Source organism: Rhinolophus hipposideros, assembly GCF_964194185.1.
Source record: "Rhinolophus hipposideros genome assembly, chromosome: 5".
NCBI lineage: Eukaryota > Metazoa > Chordata > Mammalia > Chiroptera > Rhinolophidae > Rhinolophus > Rhinolophus hipposideros.
The window spans coordinates 46,540,844-46,561,204 of record NC_138051.1 but is presented as its reverse complement, the minus strand read 5'-3'; the positions used below and the strand labels follow the sequence as shown (position 1 = coordinate 46,561,204).

At 41.1% G+C, this 20,361-nt stretch overlaps 1 protein-coding gene across 2 annotated transcripts in view; it reads right to left on the bottom strand.

The window, feature by feature from the left end:
- MAPK6 (mitogen-activated protein kinase 6) overlaps positions 1 to 18,973 on the bottom strand; it is a 33,895-nt gene extending 14,922 nt beyond the window's left edge. Inside the window, exons 1-2 of one of the 2 annotated variants that reach the window (XM_081050154.1) lie at positions 18,826 to 18,973; positions 235 to 1,428 (exon numbers count right to left, since the gene is read on the bottom strand). In XM_081050154.1, the coding sequence (XP_080906280.1) occupies positions 235 to 789 (555 nt within the window). In that variant the 5' untranslated portion in view covers positions 790 to 1,428; positions 18,826 to 18,973. Of the gene's footprint in view, positions 1 to 234; positions 1,429 to 18,163; positions 18,476 to 18,825 lie in introns of those variants that run through there. The other variant, XM_081050155.1, reaches the window with a different exon arrangement.
- Positions 18,974 to 20,361: the final 1,388 nt, after the last annotated feature.

The window sequence follows — 20,361 nt, the reverse complement described above, 5'->3', positions numbered from 1 at the left end:
ATTCCATACACTTTTAGGAATTTGTGTTTCAATAGGATCCCACTCAACCTTCATTTCAAACACAGAGAGATTGTGAATGAAAAAGTAGATCTGTATCAGGAAAAAAAGGTACTATGTAAAATTTAATACAATTAAGTAAAAATTCTGCCATAATATACGTATAAAGGAAATGCAAGGACCTATTCCTGATGATGAACATCAGGGAAGGGCTATCTCCGCCAGCTTTCCACGTACCTTGTGGGAATAATGGGGATCCATGATCCGCGCAAGACCAAAGTCACCTATCTTCAGCACCAAGTCTTCAGTGTTAATGAAAAGGTTCGCTGGTTTGAGGTCTCTGTGCAGTACGTTTGCAGAGTGAATGTATTTGAGCCCACGTAGCAGCTGATACATGAAAAGCCGGGCATGCTCTTCCAGTAAAGGGCCCTGCTCCAGCACGTTCGCCAAGTCCGTCTCCATGTACTCCTGAACAATGTAAACACTGTTCAGCTCCGTGAGGGAGCCCACATCGTCTGTCAACTGGCTGCCACTAGGACCGAGAATTTCAAAAACTTTCACAATGTTATCATGGTCAAGTCTTCTAATAATTTTGATTTCACGTAGAGCATGTTTGACACTCTGGGGATCAGTAAGGACAATTTTCTTGATGGCTACTCTTTTGTCACAGTCATTGTCTACAGCAGAAAAAACCAAGCCATTGCCTCCACAACCCAATGGTTTTAAGTCCATATACCTAGAGCCCAGATCAAAACCATGAATGTTCATGAGACTTTCAAATTTCTCTGCCATTTTGAAACCCTTACTATTGCCTTTTCCTTTCCAACTGTTGAACTTGTGTAAACAAGGAAGAAAACTGGCATCAAAAGGAAAGATCTTTCAAAAAGGGAGAAGAAAAATAATTTTGCTTCCACAGCAAGATGGTTTCTTGATGTTCATTGCATATGCCAACCAGGCCTGTTGAGTTCCCCTTAGATTTATTTAAATCTCAAAAAGCTCTCCTCATATTGAGAATTAAAAAGATTGCAGTACTCATAGTTCAAGAAAGGGGCAGCAACTCTGCAGACATTTAAAGAAAACACTCAAGAAACTCAAACGGAATGAAATGACATACTATGCACTCAGATTTACTGTGCTAAACGATTTAACATTTAACAAAAATGTGAATAAATATGCACACAACAGGCTTCCATGAACATTCTCCTCACAGTGCAGATACATTCAGTGTTGGACTGGTCCTGAGCAGCATTGTTCGAAGGTGCTGGTAAGCACTATTTCCGTTTTGCTTCTTTTCTTCCTTTGTTGCTGTATTTTTCAACAGGAAGCCCTGGCAGCTGTTAGTTAACAGAAGATGTCTTTTGTTAGTGATCAGGTGGCTCCAGCTCACCACAATCACAATCAAAGCTACCGTCCATCTTAATCCGATACAACCTGCAGGATGAGAAAAAAAGAAAAGAGTCACCACTGCAGGAAATGCTCTTTTCTTCAACTTTGTGAAAGGACACAAATGGAGCATTCAGCTATAAACTACTACCGGTATACTAAACTTATTTACTTAATAGTCACTAAATGGAAAGATTACCATCAATCAAAAATAGCTGTCCATGTTGTAAGCAATTCACATGTGTTGGCTCAGATTCCTGATCCCACCACACTAGATTCTTTATAATACTTAGGCTCATTAGGTTCTATCATTTCTTAAATATGAATGAGTGATGGAAGGAAAGTTTGTAATATTTTTATAGAATTCTTTAAAATTTTTTGAGGGGTAAAACATTAGTAACATAAAAGAATAAATAAATAGCATAATTATGAACTTGGCAATTTTTCTTCAAGGAATACTCAGAAATGCTTGAAAATTAATATACAAATGTCACTTTTTTTGTAAATACTAAAAACAGCCAAATTTTCAATAATAGGAGAACACATGAGTTATATTCATTTAGTGGACTACTATATATAGTAGTAAAAATGAGTAGAGATGGTTGAAATCACGAAATACACACTACATTTTAAAAGCAAATTGCAGGTAGAAATGTGCATGCTGAAACTAGTTATATCAGGTTCACAAATATGCAAAATAATGCCATACTATGTAGCAAAAGTATAAAAAACATGAGATTGATAACAAATTCATGATAATAATTTCCTTAAGGAACGAGGGAAGGGGTTAGGGTCAGGATGAGGTTACACAATATTCTTCAACTATATCTTTAATGTGTTCTTTTTTAAAAACTGCAGTATGACAAATTATTAGAATCTTATGGAGCTGAGTGGTATTTATATGGAGAGCTCATATTATAGTGGGGGAAGATAGGCCAATAAATAAGCCAAACACACAGATGTCAGATGGCCTAAGAGGTGTGAAAAAAATAAAACAGACAAGGGGACAAGGAGGGTGGTTAGGGAATGCGTCTCTGATAAGGTGGTATTGGAGCAAAGCTCTGAAGGAAGAAGTAATGGACGGGTGGGCCTCTAGGGATGCTATGTGGGAGTAACTGCTCCAGACAGAGGGGCTGGCAGTGAGAGCGAGTGTGCGCCTCAAGTCTGAGAAACTAGGAGGCCACTGTAATAGTTCACTTAAATGTATATGCAAGTAATACCGCCTAACCCTTAAATGGAAAGGATTCCTGTTGCTGACTTTTGATCTAAAAGCTGGTATAGGTGTATATAGTGTTATTTTCTGAATGGGTCTGAAGGGATTAGAAGTGGGACAGGTATAATATTCCTTTAATTCAAAGGGCTAATCATTTAAAGGCAACAAGAAACTTTTTCAGTGTATGAAATAAAGCAACCCATTCTGAACAAGAAGAATGACAACTTTCAATCATTTTCAGGTATGGCTTAAAAGAACTATTAGGACTTTCAAACACATCAGCTATTTCATGCTAGTAAAGCTCTTATACAATAGCGAATCTGCCTTTATTTCCTGCCTGCTTCACAGTCATACATACTTCATATGTGGAAATACAAGATTCTAAAAAGTATACAGTTAACAGCACTTGCCTCAATTGGAGCAAATCTTCAATTTTGAGAAATCAACAAACATGAAAAGTAATGTGTGAAAGAGACTCTAATGATACTAATAAATAAATGCCCCTTATGGCAACGACTTTAACAAAAATTAATATGTACTATCCCTGAATTCTTTTAATAAATCTGAGAGCTGCTTGCATCTGCTTAATATTGTAAAGGACAATAATAGCAAAATAGCTTTGTTTTACTATAACAGAGGTGGTTTCTTCTGTTTGCAAGTTTTTGTCTGCTTCTCAGAAATCAGGGGGGAAAAAAACACAAACAAGCAGACTCCTAAAAATTCTGTAGCTTATCAGTCTATTTGTAGTTAAACATTTAAAAGTTAAAGTCTGCAAATAAACTTTTGAGTTAAAAAAATACTTCACATTTTTAAAGGCTTTAATTAATACTGTGTGTCCCGTCAATTTTTTCTATTTGTTTACATGTTGACACTTCCTGTTCCCTATCAAATATCCTAGAAACAGTATTTTTCAAAGGCTCCAGTATTTCTGAAATTTTACATTTCTAGTCTCCACCTGAAATAGAATGGTTGTTCACACTTACCTTCTTGCCCTAACATAGACAATTCCTTAAAGTTCAGTTGCGTTTTAAGTTTTTGATAGATGTATATTTTTAAGTCAATTCTATAGACTTGACATAAGAACCAAATCTCTAAGTACTTTCAAGCTTCTAATTCACTAGCAGAGCAATCATAATCAAGCATAAATAATGCTTTTTCAAAAACACCCCACTATTATCTCACAAAATAGCAGCACAGTAGAAATCGCAGCCATAAGAATGAGAGATCGCTATTCAAGACCCCCACATCCACATCTGTCCCCTTCAAATTTTTGAGACCAAGAAGCATCACAGACCAGAAACAAGTAAAAGTAGGGTTTCCAGGAGGGAATTCCTGCCCATTCTCAGGAATTTTTTCCGCCTTCCCGTTCCCGAATTCCGAGAAAAGTTGGTTAGGAAATCGGGAAAACTGGCTCCTTGAGCCCAGGTGGTTGGTAGCATTGGTTGTCACTTTGTGTAAACGAATTCATCGTGGAGAACAGAAAAGTTTGTATCTCGGGATTCGGGAGCAGAAAAGCGAAAAACATTCCTGAGAACGGCGGGAATTCCCACCTGGAAACCCTAAGTAAAAGGATGAAAATACCTTTTCAGAAATCTCAGTGACTGATCAGCACTTAAGGGGCAGAGAGTAAAATTCATCTTAAGGAAGGTAGGAGCTTATGCCCAGTCTGAGAACTGCCAAGTCCTCATTATAGATTCAGATGATGACTCTATTGAAAGCCTTGAACAGACTTTTCAGAAATATGAGACCATTCTAAAGAGAGAAGGTGATACTCATCAACAATGGTAATTCTACTAGACAGTGAGGATTGCACCAATAAAAAATTGGGGGGAAGGGGGAAACACCTCTTATTTACAATAACAGTGCTTGCCCAGTGAGCTGCTTCATTGCTCTGTGAGTGGTATTCTTCAGACTCCATTAGCATCCATTAGACCTAAAGCATTGCAGCACCTTTTCATCCAGGGGCTTGGAAAGTAAGCCCATCTTCATCAGTAAGCTGGAGGTAATGTTATACCTCTGTATGATAAAGTGGATCCAGTAAATGTTTTCAATTCAGTCACAATCCATTCAACAAGTATTAATTATATATCATGTACCTGTCAATATACATACTAGGCCCTGGGATAAAAATGGTAAATAAAAATAGACTTGAGCCCTGACCTCATGGAGTTTACAGTACAGTTGGAGACAAACAATAATAAAGTAACATAGGAAAAAGGGAGATGCAAAGGGGACAAATGGTACCAAGAAATGGTACCAGATGCTATCAGCCTACACAGGGGTGATCTGACCTATTCAGGGAGGTGAAGACATGTGCCTCAGGGAACCACAAAAAGGCAGAGCTTCCCATGCTCACTCTTAGCGACCACGAAAACAACTCTGTCCTTATCAGCCTGACTATGATAGTTACATTCCAAAGCCTGATCTCTCCAACCACCTCCATCTTTCACATCAATCATGGAGCTTCTTGTCCTGACTAAAGTATGGAGTTACAGTTCAACTGGACCAGCAGATTACTGGTCAGGGCGTCCTCCACCCACATAAATGACCTCTACAAATGTCCCATTTATACCATTTTCTCCACTGTCTTTCATGTTTAACTTCATAAAAGCAAAGTTCAAGGCTTAGACTGAAGAAAGATCTGGGGTTCCATATTCCACACACTTCAAAGGAGGAAAAGGAAAACTAAGGCGGGACAGTACCTTAAAATGACTCTTCCCAGCATCCTTCTAATTTCTCTGTCTACAGATATTACCCATTCTGACCAACCTCAGTGCTGATGCTGTGTTGCTTAGAGAGGGATCATTAGTTCGAATTAGCTGGGTCAACGTTGTTTTATTTTTAACAATTTGGAAGTAGAGAAAATGATTTATAAGAGTAAATTTGGCTTTATGCTTTACTTGTGGTAGTCTTTCAGTGATCCACCGTGATATGGAAGTAAAAGCGCTCTACGTAGCCCAGGCTGGGTACCAGCTTCCTATGTTTATAAGACAGTTCCCTGAAAGTGCATTAGCCACAGCTGTCTCCTCAAATACTACTTTCTTCCCTTAATTACCTACTGCTTTCTCTCATTTAGCCTACCCCGATACCAAGAGAAACATAGGTACTCTGAATCAAGCCTAAGTGCATGAAATAAAGTTGTAAAAAGCAAAAGAAATAAAAGACAGTACAATAATTTCACTCTGCCCACCCCATACCCATTCTACAGAAACTGATTTTTCTTTCCCTTCTTATCCAGTAACAACTTGGTCTGTGTCAGAAAGGGAGTCTGAATGTGCAAAACAAGTTTGAGAGGAGGGCCTTAAACATAAAGGTTACTTTTTTGGTTTTTTCCTTTCATCTTCCACTCTGCAGCTCCTCAGGTTAAATGCTGACATGGGTCATCTGGCCTCATCACACTCACAGACAGCTCTTACCCTCCACCCTCTTCGACAGCTCTTGCCTATTTTGCTCTTCTCCAGGGTCAAGTGAGCAACGAGTTGATTGGAATCTAGCCAGCCTCACATCTTTCAGCCAAAACCCAGTGGCGTTTGGAGAGAACGGAAAGGTTGATCTCTACTTATATTCACCTAGGACGGTCTCCTAACCCTGGCACAGAGAGGTGTTGTTATAGCAAATTCACTCTTCCCTAAAATCATGTCTCAAGTTCTCATCAAAGCTGCTGAGTTTCTAGGGTAGAGAAAGCCAAAGGCTACAACTTAACTGCTTGCTGATATGCATTCTTGACAAAGCTCCTGTCCCTAATGTAGGGTGGTCCTAAGAGTTATCAGGGACCTCTCGCAGGCAGAGTGCAAATTAGTGTCAGTGAATGATCTTAGAAACCTGGGATGGGAGAGAGGACCTTAAAACTAAAACACCAAAACCTAACAAGCTTTACCTGCTATCAAGTCAAAGGCAGATGATTATATAGCTTCAAACAAAGTATCCAATTTTTTAAAAACTCCTCTTCTACTCCCAATTTCTGTTCTTAAATTGTCCGAACCTTTTCCTAAATACATTTTAACACCTGGGACTTCCACTTGCCTTTGATCTCAAAACTATAAAATAAATGCCATTATGTTTATTTTGATGCTCATCTCTAGTTGCTGTTTACTCCAGGGTATCCATGTTGGAATATCAGAACTTCACAGACCAGATAAACTAGTCAGAGAATCTCTAAAAATCCTTCCAATTCTAAAAGTCTATGATCTATAAAAGCACAGTATAAGGCTTTTACTTCACTGGGTTTTGTTCCTAAGTACTTACCATGTTTCCCCGAAAATAATTAATGTAAGACCCGGTCTTATATAAGACCCGGTCATATAGTAAAATAAGACCGGGTCTTATATTAATTTTTGCTCCAAAAGTCGCATTAGAGCTGACTGTCCAGCTAGGTCTTATTTTTGGGGAAACACGATATTATGGTGGTACACCCAGAATAGGGAAAATGTGATTAAAATTGCTGTATACTGAATATTAAACACAATGCCTTCTACAAACTTATGGCTAGAAATTTAAAAATAATTATAATAACTCTTCATCCCCTCTCCTAGCTTCCTCCTGCCCAAGCCCTCATTTCTGACTCCTCTCCTAACATTAAGGAAATGTTGGAGCAAATATACAAGCAGAAGACATGTAGGCAAGCTCCTTTTTCAAGTAACTTTGGACATCTAAGGATCCCAACAAGATGAAAATTAATATCAATTTCAGTAGCAGTCAGGACAGGTTAGTAACAAATAACCCCCCAATTTAAGTCTTGCTCATGTAACAAGTCTCACATAGTTGTCTCCAAGCTGTGGACGTAGCTACCTTCTTCTCTACCACTGCCACTCAGTGTGTCAAAGCAAAAGAGAGTGGAAATATTAACATCACACTGGTACCTAAAGCTTCCATCTAAAAATGATACACTTCACTTCTAACCTTTGGTCACACCTACTTCACGGGAGTAGGTAACTGCAAACCCAACACTGTCCCAAAGCAGAGAGAGGACCAAGACGTTTTTAACAGTTTTGCATAAAATAACTTTAACACTTCCACCTGTCAACTACTTTTTTGCTCAACAAAACCTTATTAAGTGCTTACTATATATATATATATGTGTATATATATCAATATCAGGCATTGTTTTAGGCATTAACATACAGTAGGAGTCAAAATAGATTTTTTTTAAAAAATCTAACCTCATGGAGTACATATATGCCTAGAGCATTCTTGTAATTCCTCCTTATCTCATTAGCATTTCTTTCTCCTTTCTTTTCTAACAGCATTCTCCTTCCTTAGTCTTTTGCCATCTTCTCCAATCTAATCTAATTTAATCTCTATTCTTCCGATGTTCCACTCTTTATTTTCAAGGGCACCATTCCTCTGCCCTTTGTTGTAGCTCTATTTCACAATAAAAAGTTTGGAACTAAGTAGTTTTACTAACAGTTTCTAAGCATAATACCTGGTACTTAGTAGGCACCTTGAAAACTATACTGAATAAATTAATGTAAATAGCATATTCTACTTAATAGTAGAAAGTTTTGGAGAAGACAAACTCAACCCTCAGTTTATTTTAGAATCTGATCACTTTCTGACCTACCCTGAGGGAACACCAGCAATGACTCCTAGATATGGTCCTTTCCTTTCCAGGCATTCCCCCAGGAGGCTCACCCAACAGCGAACACACAGGTCTGCCAAAACATTAAGAAAGCAATTGATTTCAACCCACTCAGACTGAAGAAACAAAAACACTTCAGTTTTGTTATAGCTCCTATTTTGTTTTGTTGAGAAGTTGGGAGGGATTTTGCCACTGAAATAAGTGTCCTATATAACCAGACAAGCAGGATTCTATATAAAGTCCTATTAGTTCATGTAATACCAAGCAGGTATCATGAAGCTATGTAAGACCTTGACATTACTGATTTTACTATTTTTCAGTACATCCTAGGAGGGTCTATGGCATCTGTCACCACAGCTTGCCAGATTGCATATCCAGTATAACTACTCTCCTTTTTTAGCTAACCCTAGTGAGGAGCTGAAGAAGGCTACGTTGTGCAAAGCCAAACAAAACATTTCTGGACTCTGATCAAATGGAGAGAACAACTATGCTTGGTTGGAGAATCCCCAGATTTAAAAACATGACTCAGAATGGCATATAACTTTTCTGGAATATCCTTTTTCCTTTGTTTCTCATTTTCTCCAAATCTGAACAAAGTTTGCAAGATTTAAAAAAAAAAAAACAAAATACAAATGTATAAGTTTCCTATCAGGTTTACACTAGAGATTGGCACTTTGAAAAATTCCTGCCTAATTACACTAAGCCCGTATTAAAAGAAAACAAAACAAAACATGTGAGCGATAGAGATCTGAGGTCTAGTCCAGGATCCGTACTAATTAGCTGGCAATCACAGCACTTCACATTTCTAAGTCTCAGTTCCTCATCAGGTATATGATGGAGCTAAACTATCTGATTTCTATAGTCTCCTCCAGCTCTAAAATTTTATAATTTTAATGAAAGGCTCAGGATTTGTTTTAAGACAAAAAATAATGTATCATGTGTTTATAGTGCACATAGAAATATACAATAATAAAAGCACAAACTGAATCACGCAATCATAAGATTTACAGTATTGGCAAAGTAGTTTGTATTATTTAAAATAGATAACTAATGAAAGGCTCATAGGTTATCTTTAAACACGTCCGTTTTTTATCATTCTGTTTACTTAGTAATATATCCATAAGTGAAAAGAGAAGGAAAAAGAGAGAAAACTAAATAAATCACCAATTGTAAGCAATGATTTATTTTGCCAAGCAGTTTTTGTGTACTTTTACATCAACAACAATACAAACTAACACATTAACAAACCACAGATTCATTGACAATTCCAAAGGAAATGGATATTAACATATCAAGACAAATATAACATTTAATTGAAATAATTTCAAGGGGGCTCTACTTTCTGTTTTAAAAGTATACAATTTTAAGGTATTAAAAAATTATGTTACAGAATATGGTTTTAAACTCTGCGTCTGGTAGATTGTTTGCCTCCAATGTTTAGTTCTTTTTCTGGAGCTTTGTTCTGTTCTTTTACTCGGGACATGTTTCTTTGTCTCCCCATTTAGGCTGCCTCCCTGTGTTTGCTTCTATGTATTATGGAGAACTGGAATGTCTTCCAGTATTAGCAGAGTGGCCTTGTGCAGTAGGTATCCTGTGGGGTAACAGTGGCACAGTCTTTCTGGTCACCCTGAACTCGGTGCTCCAGGTGTGTCCCCTGTGTGGGTTGTGTGTGCTCTCCTATTGTTGCTGAGCTTTGTTTGCTGTTTATACATCAAAGGAGTGACTGACCCTAGAGCTGACTGGTTGTAAAGACTGGCCTTAACTACAGTGGAGGAACTGTTGTGCAGGGGCTGAGCCTATTGAGCAGGATTTGCTTTAACAGTACCCTGCTGCCTGCCCAGTCTGCCCTTTGGATATGTCGCCCTAGAGGCAGTTGGGTGGTGCTCTAGCTCAGGTTTGAAGCTGGCATGCAGCCGTGCCAGTCCCGGGGCCTCTGGGAGGGGCCTTGCCACAGGCCAAGTTCAACCACAGCCTGTGCCCTGCCCTGAGCCACCTGGCATTCGCCGCAAAGCAATCCACAGATGGCAGCCACCCACGCTGGGCTTGGAGGTACGTGAAAGAGGCCAAGCCACAAACCAATGCTGGCTGCCACCTAGTGCTGGGCTTCAGGCTACTCAGCATGAGGTACGGGGCACGCCAAAGCCAGATGCTGCTTGTTTGGGTTTTGTGAACCTTTGAGAGATTTTAGGAAAGTGTGAAGCATGAGCCAAGACAGGCCGTTTGTATAGAACTGGAAGTGGCTTGGTTGGGACCACAAGTTGTATGGGGCAGGGTCTCAGGGAATCACCAAGGTGAGAAAAACAGTATTAGCCAGGTTGACAGAGACTCAGATATGGCGGCTGCCTGCATCTGCACACCGGGTGGTGGTGGGGGGCTCTACAAAGAAATAATGCCTTCTACCAGCACTTCTGTCTAGGAGAAGGCTGCCCCTTCAGCTCTCACTCTAAAGTCACACATTCAGCTTCTCTCCGTATGTCCCTTGCGCAGTCCCTCACAAGCTGCTGCCCCAGCGAGTGAGTCCATGAGCGAATAAGTACATGTACAGGCCCTTTAAGAGGAGCACCTGGGACTCCAGCTGCCCTCCTTCTCACTGCGCCACAATCTCTGCTGGTTTTCAGTCAGAAGTTGTGGGGACTTCTCTTCCAAGCACTGGAATCCTGGGCTGGGGAGCCTGGTGTGGAGCTGGGACCCCTTGCTCCTACACGGGGACCACCACAGCTGAGATAGCCCTCCCAATTTTTAAAAGCCACACATGGGTGTGAAATCATCCCGTTCTGCATCTCTGCCCCTCCGACCAGTCTCGAGGTGGCTTATTTTGTATGTTCTTAGTTGTAGGACTTCTGGTTCAGCTAGACTTCAGGCTATTTTTAATGATGGTTGTTCTGTAATTTAGTTGTAATTCTGATGTGGTCGTGACAGGAGGCAAGCAGTTTACCTACTCCGCCATCTTGACCAGAAATCCCAAAAGCAATTAATTTTTAAAAGTATTTGTTTATATTACAAAGGAAGTCATAGCACTAAACATCAGAGTAAATTTTTTTTTAATTTATTTTTTTAAAGAATCTTAGAAATAGCAAGCTTCATTAAGAACCTATTATGTGTGAAGCATTGTGCCGGGCATATACTCTTACACTAAATCCTCCCAACATTACAAAATGGGCCTTGGTATCTTTATTTTAGAGAATTTAAATAATGCATTCAATATCACACATCAGGGACAGAGCCAGGATTTGAACCAGGTTTATAAACCAAAGCCCATGATCTCTCTCAAATAATGTAATGTTTTTATTGACAAATACATTTTACACACACACACACACACACACACACACACACACCTTTGAGAGTAGAGTACATTTCCTGCAGACAGGGCATTCTTCTGCATAACCAAATATAATCACCAAATTCTGGAAATTAACACTGGTACAGTACTACCATCTAATATTCTGTTTAAGTTTCTGCAACTGTATTGATAATGTACTTAAGCTAAAGGACCCAATGCAGAATCACATTAACTACAATGCAATATTTAACATACGTTCTCCCTTTAGAAGTTTAAAGGAATCAAACAAATATTTCGTACGATCCACAAAAGATTACTGAGCACTTGGTATGTGCCAGGCACTGTTTGATGGTACAGTGAAGAATAAGACAGTTAAGGTTCCTCACCAAAGAGTTTAGTGAGGAAAGTCTAACCAACAGGTAAACTAATAACATAACTTCAGATTTGACCAAGTGCTATGATTGAGTGGCTGGGAAATGGCCATCTAAGGAGCTGAAACCTGAATGAGAAGATTATCAGCGTTGCTAAGAGCTGGGAGAAGAGCATTCCAAACAGAGAAAACAGCAAATGCAACCTAAAGCAAGGCAGAACTTGGTATTTTGAAGGAAATGAAAAGATGCCAGTATAGCCACAGCATCTTGATCAAAGGGAGCAACGGCTGGTGTAGAGATAAGATTAGATAGGTAGAAAGGAACACATGAGGCAAAGTTCTGAATTTTATAACTCCGAGATAAGGAAAACTAATGAAGGGTTGGTTTTAAGCAGACAATTGGCATGATTTCTTTTACATTTTAAAAAGATGGTTCTGGCTGCTGGGAGAACAAACAGAAGATAGTTCAGTGAACGCAGAGACCAGTTAAAAGCTATTTCAGTAGGCCATGTGAGATTACGGTAGCTAAGACTAAGCTGGTAGAAATTAAGATGTCAAATAGGAAACAGATTCAAGTGGTATTTTAAAGACTAAGAAAACTTGGTGATGGACTAGATATGAGGGATCCGGGAACAAGAGGATTCAAAAATAACTCCTAGGTGCCAATTACTGAGATGGAGAAGACTGGGAGAAGAATGATATGGGAGAAAGAGTTCTATTTCAAAAATGTTAAATCTATTTAGATAATGTCTATTTAGATAACTGAGTGGCAATATCAAGCGGGCAATTGAATAATGCATCTGGAGCTCAAGCAAGAAGTCTAAACCAAAAACATAAATTTGAGAATTATTCACATGTAGATTGTATTTAAACAATAAGTTGAATGAGACCACCTAGGGAAAGAATTTAGAAAGAGAAGGGGGGGAAAAGCCCAGGACTACACTCTGGGATATGCCAAAACTTAGAGGCAGGTAGAGGAGAGAAGCCAGTAAAAAAATAGAACAAAGTATGAGGTAGGAGAAAAACAAGAAGACTACGTGTCTCATAAGCTAAGAGAGAAGCAAGTGACTAGACAGAAAACAGAGGTCAACTATACTGAATGCTGCTACAAGAAGATCCTGTAATATGGATTTGGTAAATGTAACTCACTGGCAACCCTGGCTAGAACAATTTCAGTGGTGAGATGGTTCTAGAAGCCAGTCTGAAGCAGGGTGAAGAGCAAAGGAAAATGAAGGGAGCACACAAAGACAACTCTTGAAAATTTGCTTGAAACAGGATCAGGAGAAGAATGTGGAATCAGAAGAGGGTTTATAAGAGCTTACTGTATCTCCACTGTGCAGTATGATAGCCAATAGCCACATGTGGCTACTGAACAACTGAAATGTGGGTACCACATTGGACAGTATAGATGTAGAGCACATCTATAAAATAAAGATGACCCAACAGAAAGGGAAAAACTCATGATGCAGACAAGAGATGGGTCATTGAGAAGAGAAGGAATCCAGAGCACAAGTGGAGGCGTCTATAAGGAATGTACCATGAATGAAGCCAGGCATAAAATTAACCAGTGGGAACCAACAAGACCTAAAACCAGAATGTCTTAAGCCTGCCTTGGAATCTTCAGCATAAAAGTAAATTACAGAAGGCTATAAAAGCTAAGCAGGAGGGGAAAGGAAGGTAATTTATATTTACTGAGTGTTAAGTGCTAGCTAAGCATTTTCTAAGAGACAAAGTATTTGTTATTTAGAACCACTACCTTGTAAGTCTCATTTTACAAACAAGAGCACTGATGCCCAGGGAGGTAAAGCAACTTCACTGAAATCACACACATACCAAATGTCAAGATTTGGGCACAGGCCAGTCTGACTTACTCTAGGGTTAGAATTTTCCCACTGCATAAGATGGGGAGGTTAAGAACCACTCAATGTTTCTGCACCTGGAAATAAATAACATAACAAACAACAGATCAATCTGGCAGCTATCAACAAGTGCCAGCAAGCCTGGAGATACGAGGGTAAAGGCAAAACTGTTCCCTCCTCAATCCATCCACAAGATAATTAAGAAATGCTTATTTAACAGCTATTTTTGATTTTTTTTAAATCCAAGTGAAAATACCTTTATTGAGAAAAGGGAAAATGTACTGTCTTAGAACTTAGATTATCTACTTTACTAAGCACAGGAGTATCAATCAGAAAATTGGCATTGCTTTATAATAACTACTAAAATAATATCTGGGCATACAGAAAAGTGGGTAGTTAAAAATCTACCATCTCAAAACAAACAAACAAACCCTACCATCTCTCCAATTTGTAAATGAAAAGGGAAATTATTAAACTGAGCTTAATCAATTATTGGATTAGAGCTTAGATTATTTTAAATTAAGTATGGGCGATGAGCATCTAGATCTGTGCTGTCCAATATGTTAGCCACTAGGTACTTGCAGCTATTTAAATATAAACTAATTTAAATACAATTAAAAATTCAGTTCCTCAGGTGCACTAGCCACCTTCCAAGTGCTCAACAGTGTGGCTAGTGGCTACCGCACTGGACAGCACAGAACACTTTCATCATCACAGAAAGTTCTACTGGACAGTGATTAGACCCTCAATTTTCCTTTTGACTTTTTTCAAGAGGGCCAATGGAAAGAGCAACTAGAAGACCTGAGTTTTCCAAATCAGTCACTAATCAGCTGAGCAACAATGTATACATCACTTAGTAGGGCTTCTAGACATGAATGTACATTTGAATCACCTGCAAATATTGTGAAAACATAGATTCTAATAAATTCCCATGTGATGCTAATACTACTGATCCAGAAATCACGTTGAGAACCAAGGTTAAGCTTAGATCTCTCTGGACCTCAGTTTCGTTAGCTGTCAAATAATGTACCTGGAGCAAGATAATGTCCATGACCCCTCTGTAAACACTAACATTTTATAATTTTATGGTTGTACAGAATTAAATGCACAGAGATTTCACACACTCTGCAGAGGCACAATCTCTTCCTTGAAGCAAATGCTAGGATTCTAACAAACAATTTTTGATATTATTTTTTTCTGTGAAAAGACATGTAATATTTATATGAAAATCAATGGAAAAAATGAGATTTGCTAAATAAACATTCGAACTTTTCAGAAATGGATTTAAAAGGCTAACATGTATGAAAGACAAACCTTTTAAAAACTATCAGAGGAGCACACTATATTTTCCAAATATGCATTTCATGGAGGAAAAAAAACAATGCTAGACTCAGCCTATACCTTAAAAGCATCAGCTCCACATGAAAAACAGCTCCCTGTAAAAAGCCATTAACGACAATAACATTATTGTTGTTTTTGTAAAGTCTCAGTCAGGGCTGAGCAATAAAACTGACCAAAATCCCGATACCACTAGCAGGATGTAATGTGTAACAGCCCACAAAACAGGCAGAAGGAGCTGACGGGAGGCAGCCAACAATGCCACAAAGAATTGACTCTTGAAGCATCTCCTTTCTATTTTAACAGGGGCCCTAGAGAAACACAGGGTTCAAGTGGGCCACGTGAACAAGGAACTGGATAGCAGCTGGTCTCACCATTTCATAAGAGATGGGGTAAGATATCCAGTTGGTTTATAAATTCTGAATAATGCACGACAGCTAATTATCTATATTCTTAAACACAAACACACGCACACACACACACACACACACACAGTGTACTGGAAGTACATGTTTAACCTCTAAATGATAGGATGCTTTGAAAATCTATAATACTTTTATATTTGAATTTTATGTTTCCTTTAATTTTAAAGATTGAATTAAACTTTAAGTTCCTTTATATAAATCAGACAACACTCTTCCAAAATCTCTCCCAAGATTTAATTCACATTAACAATATACTCATTGCTCATAAAGCTCTTCAAATAAGTCACTTTGAGTATCTGTTTTTATTTTTTTAAGGATGGCACAGCTCACAGTGGCCCATGCAGGGATCTAACTGGCAACCTTGGTGTTATTAGCACCATGCTCTAACCAAGTGAGCTACTAACCAGCCACCCCCAAATAAGTCACTTTGAGAAGATAAATAGTATACAAAGAAAAATGAGGGAATGGGGAGTTTTTTCTTCTCACTTTTAAAACAACCTGTTACTCTCAATCTTCCTTTTTTTAAATCTTATTTTAAGCCAAAATGCTACATGATGGCTTTTTAGAATCAGCCAAAATATCGTTTTAATTACCAAATATCAGTGCATGTCCTAAATTTGGAACTATACATTCAGCTTATCTTTAAAATAAAAAGACTGATGGAAAACAGTGCCTATAACAATACCTATTTCAAGTTGTCTTTATTAAAGCCGAAAACTCATATAGATCAAGAGAAAGCACTAAGTATATAATTCCATCAGAATGAAATGCTCATGCTCAAAGCAATATATGATTAAATACGTCTGCACCTTTACAGACTGATTTAAACTAACTTCCAGATATTATAAAAATAACTTTTACATTACCAATAAAGATATAAGGGTAATTTCTACCCACATAAAAGTACTATCTGTCCTTTGTAAATACTCTGTAATAAATCTCAATCATAACCAAAGAACTGCTAGTATGAAACATTTAACTGTAGGACCTGACCAGCAATTTTACCTTTCCTCTCAACAAATGCTACAAAATTCCACCTGTAGGATATATGATAGCCTTCTAAAATGCAATTTAAGAAGCCATTACTTTTTTAGAGAAACTGGTTCTGAGAGAGGGAGAGGGAAGGGGAGAGAGAGAGAGAGAGAAAGAAAGAGAATGTGGATTATAATGCGGCCAGAAATATTTTAGCCTATCATTTTAAAAAAATACAGTGTATAAAAAAAAGGCCACGTAGCAGTGTGGGCAGGATGAGTCATCACCCAACTCAAAACTTGCAGCACTTCAAGCTTCCTCCTACCCGACCCTATCCCCTTCAGCAATGTACCCTGAGTCAGCAAACCTTCCCATTTTGGCAGTTATGAATTCTCACGATGCTTAAATGAACTTATGTAAAATGCTGCAACACTTTTAGTACTAACATTTGTCATTAGAACAGGTACTTTCTCTGTTGCAAAATGAATTGATCTTCAATCTTCTCTAGACTCTTTAGTCACAGAAGGTAGTCAAACACTGCTTTTCATCTTTTGCAAATAACTGAACTCCAAAATGTGGTCATACACAGAGGGTGCCAAAAAAATGTATACACATTTTAAGAAAGGAAAAAACTGTATTAAAGTTGTAACACTCAATATACACTGATAACAAAAGATGAATGCGAATCATGTGTATACATTTTTTTGGCACCCCCGGTTATAAAGGTTTTTATAAATACTTCTCCATTTCCCAGTTTTTTTTCTGAATAGCAGTATCTAGGTGATAAAACATGTTGTAGTCAAATTTGGCATTTCCTAGATGACAGCAATTACTGAATTTAGGACACCAAATAAGCAATTTTACAAGTTTCACAAGGCAATACTTGTTAAGTGATGTAACATATATGAAAAGACTACACACCTTGGCACATAGCAAGACCTTCATAAACATGTTTGAACAACGAATCCTTAAAGATACGTTAAGTTTCCTCCACCCAATTATTTTTCTAACGTTAAAATCTGGCATTTCTAAGAGAAACTCTAGAGGCAGTGCCCTCTTTGGACCCTACATTCATCTAGTCAGATTACTCTTTCCATCTCAGTTTCCCAACGTTGCAGAGACGCTATGTCCAACCAGACCTTTAAAACATAACAAGAAGAATCGAGCAATCAGAAAATTACTCTGAAGCAGCCTGCGCTCCATTTTGTCCCGTTAATTTTTTTTTTCTCTCTCTCTCTCTCTCAACGAAATCACCTTATCCGTAAAAGAATCCGTAAAAGACGTACATACTGAGACTGACTTGTAAGGGCACTTTTTTTTTTTTTTTTTTTTTTGCACGTAAGGAAAGAACATGCATTTCGGCTGCAAATTCAGTAGGTTTCTAATTCCACATCACCAGTTTCCTTCACTGGACCTTTTCCAATCAGCAAGCGAGAGAGAGAAAAAATAAGAGGCAAGACGAAACCAAAAAGACCCTGCTTCACAGAGCTCCCCCGTGACACCTGCACCAGACGAGTCTCACTCAAACAAGGAACACAAGGCGGCCGAAACACCTTGACTTTTCAACGCACCACCCCACGTCCGATCAGGACGCACAGCGAAGTCAGGAGGCCCCGCTCGGCGACAAGTTTTCCCGCGGGTCCTTGCACCGACCACCGCTCAGCGTCCCGGACGCAGCCGAGGAAAGGCTGCAGGCGAGCGGCGGGGGGAAACGAGCAATCCCCACTCAGACCAGTTTTCCGTACCTCGTTCACGGGGAGACTCACAACTTGGGCAGAGGACTGCATGGCTCTGAGACGAGCCGGGCGGGAGGTGCGCGCTACGCAACGTGCCGAGTCCACTGGAGACTTTGCCCGGCCGGAGTCAGCTGAGGCCGAGTCACCGGAACGGGATGGGGGAGGAGGGCCGGGAGCATGTCGGAAGGCACCGAGCCAGCAAGGCGAGACTCCGCGCCACCTCACGCTCCCCGCCCGGGCCGCCCCTCCCGGCCGCCGCCCCTCGTCTGCCGGCCGGGCTTCGAACCTGAGAAGCCCGGGGCCCGCAGCAGCGCCGCCGCCGGCGTGCGGGGGCCCGGGGCTGGCGGGCGCGGCGCGGCCCGGCCGGGCTGCCGGCGAGGGGCGTGCCGGGTGGGAGGGGCGCGCCGGCCGCTCTGACGGCCCCACGCGGGGACCCCGGCCCGCCGCCCGCCGGCCCGCGAGGGGACGCGCCGGCCAGGCCCGAGCTGGCGGGCCGGCGGGCGGGCAGGGGGCGGGCGGGAGACGGAACAAAAGCGCCTTTGTTGAGCGGCGGCCGCCGGAGGGTCACACACAATGGAGCGAGCCGGCTCCGCCGCCGCCGCCGGGCCCGCCGCGGCGCCCTCCCGAGCCGCCCCCCGGCGCGCCCCGCACACGTCCACACACGCACTTACGGGACTTCTCCGAGTCATCGAGGGAGTGCGGGACCCGCGGACAGCCCCCAGGGTCGGCTCAGGTCTCCGGCTGTGCTGGCGGCACCGGTGTCTCCGAGGCTCTCGCTTTGCCGCAGTCGCCGCCATGTAACCCCGACCCGCGAGAGAGGGCGAGGGAGAGGGGGCGCGGCCTCGGCAGGCCACGCCCCTCACGTCACAGGCTCACTCCACGGGTTCCCCCGCCCCCGGCCGGCCCCGCGCGCCTGCACGCGTCGGAATTTCCAACGCTTGTGACTGGGGCCCGCGCGCCGCGGGGGTGGCCGGAGAAGCACGCGGGCTCTCAGCCGCCTCCGGGGGCTGGGCTGGGCTGGGCGGCCGGCGGGCGGGTGGCCAGACGGGCCTGGTCTGCTCGGCTACTTGCTCTGGCACTAGACACACAGTGGCTAAAACTCCCAGCGTGTACTGCGCACCTACTACATGCAAGGCACTGGGCAGTCCAAGCTGAAAAGGCCTTCGTCCCCGTCCTCCGGATGGGCCGGAAACAAGAAAGCCGGACCTGAAGACGGATTAGCTAGAAGGCCACAGCCGATTTACAAGGCAAACGCGTTAGAGGCCAAGTGCTAAGAAGGCCATTAATTCTGCCTGAGGGTGTGGAGAAAGGCTTCTAAGTGAGGTCGGCACAGGTGACCTTTCAGCTGGATCAGTAGGACCCGAGGAGGTGAGAGGGAGGGTGTTCCTGCGGAAGAAACTGAGCAAAGAGAGAGGAGGAAAGCACCTGGCTGGTTGCAGGCGCTGGGACCAGGCCAGTTTTACAGAAGCGTAGAATTTGGGAAGAGCTACACTGGGACATGTAGTGGGAAACGTGGATTGGTGCCTATTTAGATGAAAAGCAAACTTATTTTTCATGGCTTATTAAGTCCAAGGAGCCTTTCCAGTGTTGATGTGAAATTTATGTAGGTATTTATGAAATGAGAGACGCTGGTCAGCATATTTTTTCAATGACTTAATTCGATTCTTGATGAGAACCAAACGTTTGGCAGCCCTTACCCATTATTGTGCTCATCTTCAAGCGTGAGGCAAAGACCACTTCAAAGATCACATAGTGGCTTCAAGTTAAGTGATTTGGAGGGAGCTTGAATGTTTTATATTTAAAACAATACCATCTGAGTACCAGGTGTGAAGAGGAGATTGTGAGTAGATAAAACCAAGAGAAAGGAGAGGTTTGTTCCAACCCCAGGATTTCTAATTTGTGGATGCAGCCTCTACAACAAGAGTTCCTTACCTGCAACCACTATACATCCCTTACTGATCCAACTCTAGTCTCCCCTCAGATTCCTAAGACACCTTTTCTCCCCATCCATCAATGTTGGATCACCAGGAGGAAGAGGGGAGGAAAATAAATAACAAGCACTGTGTCATCCCTGGTGGAGTTTAAAACGTAGTGTCAGCTCCTGACTTCCAGCAAGGACCACCCAAATAACCTGCTAAGCAAGCAAAGCCAAGTTCATTGCTTACAGCAGTAAGAGATCATTATGTTGGTAGAAGATTCGGAGGATC